We start from the raw sequence: 4,829 nt of genomic DNA on the forward strand, positions 1-4,829 counted from the left end.
CGGCCCCGCCTCTGCCCCTCCAAACGGGGAGAGGGCGCCGGCCCCAGGGGCACCCTCGCACCGCTCCTCGGTGGCGCCTCATCAGCCTCTGCCTTCCCCTCCAACCACTGCAAGCGGCAGCGCTCGCTCTAGAGTCAAGAAGCGGCTATTAACTGGAACCACTTTTTTTTTTTTTACTTTTTTATTATAGCATTATTAATACATTTTATCTCGCAGCAGTATCTGCTTCCTTGTACCCACCCCAGGATTCAAAAGGCAGCAAAGCTCCCACAGAAATCAGTTTTGCTTAGCTTAAAGCATAGTCTTAACGGAAAACACTCGGGTGTTTCTCTTTTCACCTCTATAACCCTCATCAGTTCAGCATCTTCCAGTGGCCGTCTGAATCCACACGGTGTGAACAGCACATGGAGCAAGTTTTGAGGACTGACCTGATCCCTGGGCCGGGTATCTCCGTTAAAATTCTATAGACCGGGCTTCTAAGGGCACAAATTCTTCCGCTTCCTGTTACAAGACCCCATTTTCAAATACTTAAAACTACCAGACGCTGATGAAGCTTTAGTTCGACAGTGTCAATCATTTCTGAAGAGGAGGCTGGAGAAAATACTTTGTTTGCGTTAACTATGGCTTGAGACTTTTAGATGTCCTTAATGGTCTCACCCCCCTTATTTTGAACCTGGGAAATGAAGCTTGGACAGGAAGGACAGGCAAAACACGCAGGCATTGTGTGTGCTCTTCAGCCGTAAGAAAACTCACCCCAATTCACCTCTGAAAAAAACCATGTTTTTTGCACCAACTGGTGAGACTAAGTGTAATAGCACCTGAAGGAGACTCTGCCCTTGCTCAGAGCTCAAATTACTCACTCTGTCAGGGTACCACCAAGGATTGCAGGAGAGTGTTTGCTGAGGTGGCTGCTCCGGCCAGAAGATGAGGGGCAAGTTCTGATTCTGAGGAGCTGTCTTCACTATGCCTGCCAGCACCTGGCCGATACCCAAGCCAAACAGAGACAGGAGCCACTGAAGAAGGCAGAAAAAAAAGGAAACTCCAGGTCTCTTAGTCAACAACAGGTAAGGAGACCAAGGCTCAGAGAAGGAGCCCTACTGGGAAAACAAAAGGTAGGAGGAAGGGTAGATGAATGAGCATAAAACCCAAGAATGCTAAGAACAGGGAAAGGTGGGGATGTGAGGGGCACCCGATCTGTACCTTTTACAACATGTAAGATGGAATGTGAGGCTGAATTTTGTTATTTGTCAGAGAACAGGTGTAAAAACCACCAGGAATGTGCTTCAGGCCAATCTAGTGCTTTTGTTTTTTTTTTTTTTTTCCTCTACTTTAACACTGTTATCGAATAGTATTACACAACACTGGCGTCTTGCTTTAAGGTGATTTTCCCAACATTTAGAATATTGTGTTTTTAAGGAATGTTCTTCCTCTTGATCTTCTAAACTGAGAATACCAGAAGGAAATCTGCTGCTCTCTTGAAGTCAGCGGGAAGTTTGCTTGCATAAGGAGAACTGGTTAGGACTCTTGACAGTGTTTCACAGCTTGTACAAAGTTCTCCGACGTATTAGAGCTCGTCTTTGTCATTATTCTTCTTCAGGAAAGAAGCAAGGATATTGAGGCTTTTCTGGAGCTCCTCCTTTTTTCCATCACTCATTTTGTTCTTCTCAATCAGTTTTGTGATTCGGACAACTTCATTAGCAGCAAACTCTTCTCCCTGCTCCAGTATCTTGCTCATAATTTTCAAGTATTGCTCAGCTGACTTCTTCTCGGTTTCCTTTGTTTTTTCTAAACTCTCTTGCCCCTTTTTCAGGAGGGACTGGCGTTCTGATTTCTCAGGGGTGCTCACAAACTTGCTGGCCAGCATGTCGTACTCTTTCAGGCAGCCTGGCATCCCCAGATAGATGCCGTTACTCTTCAGCCAGCGCTGAATAGCCCCGGCCTTGATGTGGCCGCTGTAAGGTAAGGGATTGTCAAAGTCACCATCCTGGAACAAGTAAAAAATAGGAAACTTCTCCTTATCCAGCTTGTACTTTTCTCCCAGCTCAGTGTTCAGTTTATCACCATAATCTGCCACAACAAAAATGAAACACAGAAAAGCACAGCACATTAATCAAAACAAAAATTAATTTAGGATTCTCTCCTACACAAACTGATAAATATTTGTCTCCAGAGTTTCAACATGTCCTAGAAACTTCTTTGCCAGGAAATGCCATACGCAGAAACAAAAACACCCCAAAAAATCACATGTGCAAGGCAAACCATCATTAGGTTTTCTGAAGAAAATTACAAGAATCTAATGGTGCTTTGCTGTGACTGTGACAGCATAAGACACCGGCAGGACCTCTACATACAAACACTGGCCTCCTTATGGGGAATTAATCACTTTTTTTTCCCCCTGTTTTCCTCTATCTGTTCATTTTTGTTTGGTTTTATAGTTAAATGGATTTTTTTTTTCCTGGTCTATGTGCAGAGAGTTTACACTTACATCTTTTAGTTCTGACAGCATGCCAAGCTACAAGACATTTTCTCATTTTACATAAATTGCATTTACTCTCGAGGACAGAAAACATAACAAAGAGATTTCAGCTATGTTCCTTAGCTAAATCCATGCGTGTTTAGAGATGTCAGCGTGGGTGAAACTTCCCAGTTTGACAATTCCTGTAAGCTTACACTCTTAATTCTGCCTACAAAGCAAGAGTGAGTAAGGTGACAGCGACCCGTTCTTTTTTCTGAAAGCCAATTACAAGAACTTCATCATGTTACACCAGCCACAGCGCAACGACCACTTTCTGTGCTTCACCAGCAACAAACGGAGGGTTGGCTACAATGAATTAATCGCATCACGTATGCTTTGTCTGAGCAGCCTCGTGCCTAAAGCGTGATTCTGTTAACGCCTGTTCCCTAGAAATGGACAAAAAGGTTTATCTCAGCAAGGAAAGAAAAAAATAAAGACAAAAAGTGCTACGCATGAGGAAGGTGGCATCCAGTTTAGGAGCGTGGGCTGAGTGGCTTCATTAACCAGCTGGGAGGAGATAAGCAGCGCTCACTCCTACGCTCGTGTAGGAGGCAGAGCTCCGCGCCCAGCCAGAGCACGTGCTTTGACCTGACAGGGCCGGGCCCCTCTCGGCTCTCACTGTCAGAATTACCTCAGAGCCTTCTTTCATCAGAAACTGCAGTGAAAATTTTTCCCTCCACACCAACCCATACTGCACTAACCTGTCCAGAGTTCCTCACCTGATATTCCCACTTCAGCCACCAGAAGATCCTCACTGGAGCCTGAGCTCTCTGCCAGCTTTTTAAACTCATCTTGTTTCTCGCCATAGGGATATTGTGTATCGAACTTCACAAGGACAAACTTATGCTTCGGAATTACCTAAAACAAGAAGAAAAAAAAAGACAAAACTTTAACATTTCAGGTTTGAGCAATCTCCAAGTCACCTCAGGTTGCTTTAGCTTGTTCTTTTCCCATGCAACGAGTAGATGCAGAGGGAGAAGGGAAACTTTATATAATTATGGCCTTTCAAAAATGACTCACTGCAGTGTGAAGACTGAGCTTTGGGCGTACGTATTCCTACACCAGATGATAAAGATGGGACATGGTAGGTTTAGGGGATCTGATAATGCCTTTAATGACACATGATTTGCTTATTGCAAATCTGATTACAATCCGAGAGGGAAATCAGCTGAACAATTTCCAGTGGGGCATTAAGAGGAGAGAGGCCAAATCTAACATCTGATCTGGGAAGGATCCCGGCATGAGACCTGCAGCTCTTCACTGTGAGGGGAGGCACTGGAGGTGCTGTACTGCTTCAGTAAAGAGAGAATTCCCGTTTTAATTGATTTTGCTTCTGAATTTTGCTCTGCTCGGATGAAGTCCTTTCAAATGAGCTCGGAAATTTTAATTGATTTCGCTTCTGTATTTTGCTCTGCTCAGACGATGCCCTTTCAAATGAGCTTGGAAATGGAATCTGTCAAACGGTGTGGGATATTTTTTTTTTCTTCTTCCTCCAGGAGAAGACCTTGCAAAATCTTTTTTCTGGCAAACAGAGCCACATTGCAACACAGGTCCCAACCTAGAAAGTGCACTGCCAGCACCGCTCAGGCACTGACACAACAGCTCCCTGCAACAGCTAGCGAAATCTTCAGCCCTGAGCTTGCTGATCACTTTATTTACTGCCCTGGTAAGAAGAGAGCATGGCGTGTCTCGCTGCTTTGATATTTCTGCTCGTCTTTTAGAGTCCCTTTTGCAGCATTCTGCCAACTACTTCACATTCTTGTTGCTGGAAGCTCCTAAGGGTTGCTGAGTGCCATAGCGTGCAAAACACCAAAAATGGTTTTGTCACAGTAGAAAAATCAAGCGGGGGGCTGGCATGTGGCGAGAAGCATTTGCTCACGCCTGAGGGGTGTGTTTAGGACAGATACTTTTCAAGCGGCTCAGCCGATCCCTGTCTCTTCAGCTCACGCCACCGCAGCGCAAGGCTTTAATCCCGCCATCCGACGGGTCCCTTCCAACCCGCACCTCGCCATCTGCCGGGGCTGGGCCTCGGCACCTGGCACTGCACTACTGACATCAAAATCCTGCCAGATATACCTTCCTTTCGAAGCGATGTCATGGAGGGGAAAAAAAATCCCCTCAAAACTCAGCCAGACCTCGGCCTGGCTGAAGCCTGTTGCTTTCTCTTTCATGAACAAAAAAAAAGATGCGAGACCGGCCCATGTAGAGCGAGCCCCGACCCGCTCCCCTGCGCGCTCCTGCCCTGGGGTCACCGGCAGCGGCTCTTCTGCTCCCCGACCGCCGGCCGGGGCCGCGGAGAGCCGGCCCGGCGCTG

General features: G+C 46.2%; 1 protein-coding gene across 1 annotated transcript; it reads right to left on the reverse strand.

The window, feature by feature from the left end:
• Window positions 1-565: 565 nt before the first annotated feature.
• ERP29 (endoplasmic reticulum protein 29) lies at window positions 566-3,411 on the reverse strand. Its single transcript, XM_026860034.1, is given in 3 exon segments — window positions 566-2,067; window positions 3,235-3,391; window positions 3,394-3,411. Coding segments are annotated over 3 exon segments (678 nt in total). The 3' UTR covers window positions 566-1,564.
• Window positions 3,412-4,829: the final 1,418 nt, after the last annotated feature.

Source organism: Athene cunicularia (assembly GCF_003259725.1).
Source record: "Athene cunicularia isolate RWA chromosome 15 unlocalized genomic scaffold, athCun1 chr15_part1, whole genome shotgun sequence".
NCBI classification, from domain to species: Eukaryota; Metazoa; Chordata; class Aves; order Strigiformes; family Strigidae; genus Athene; species Athene cunicularia.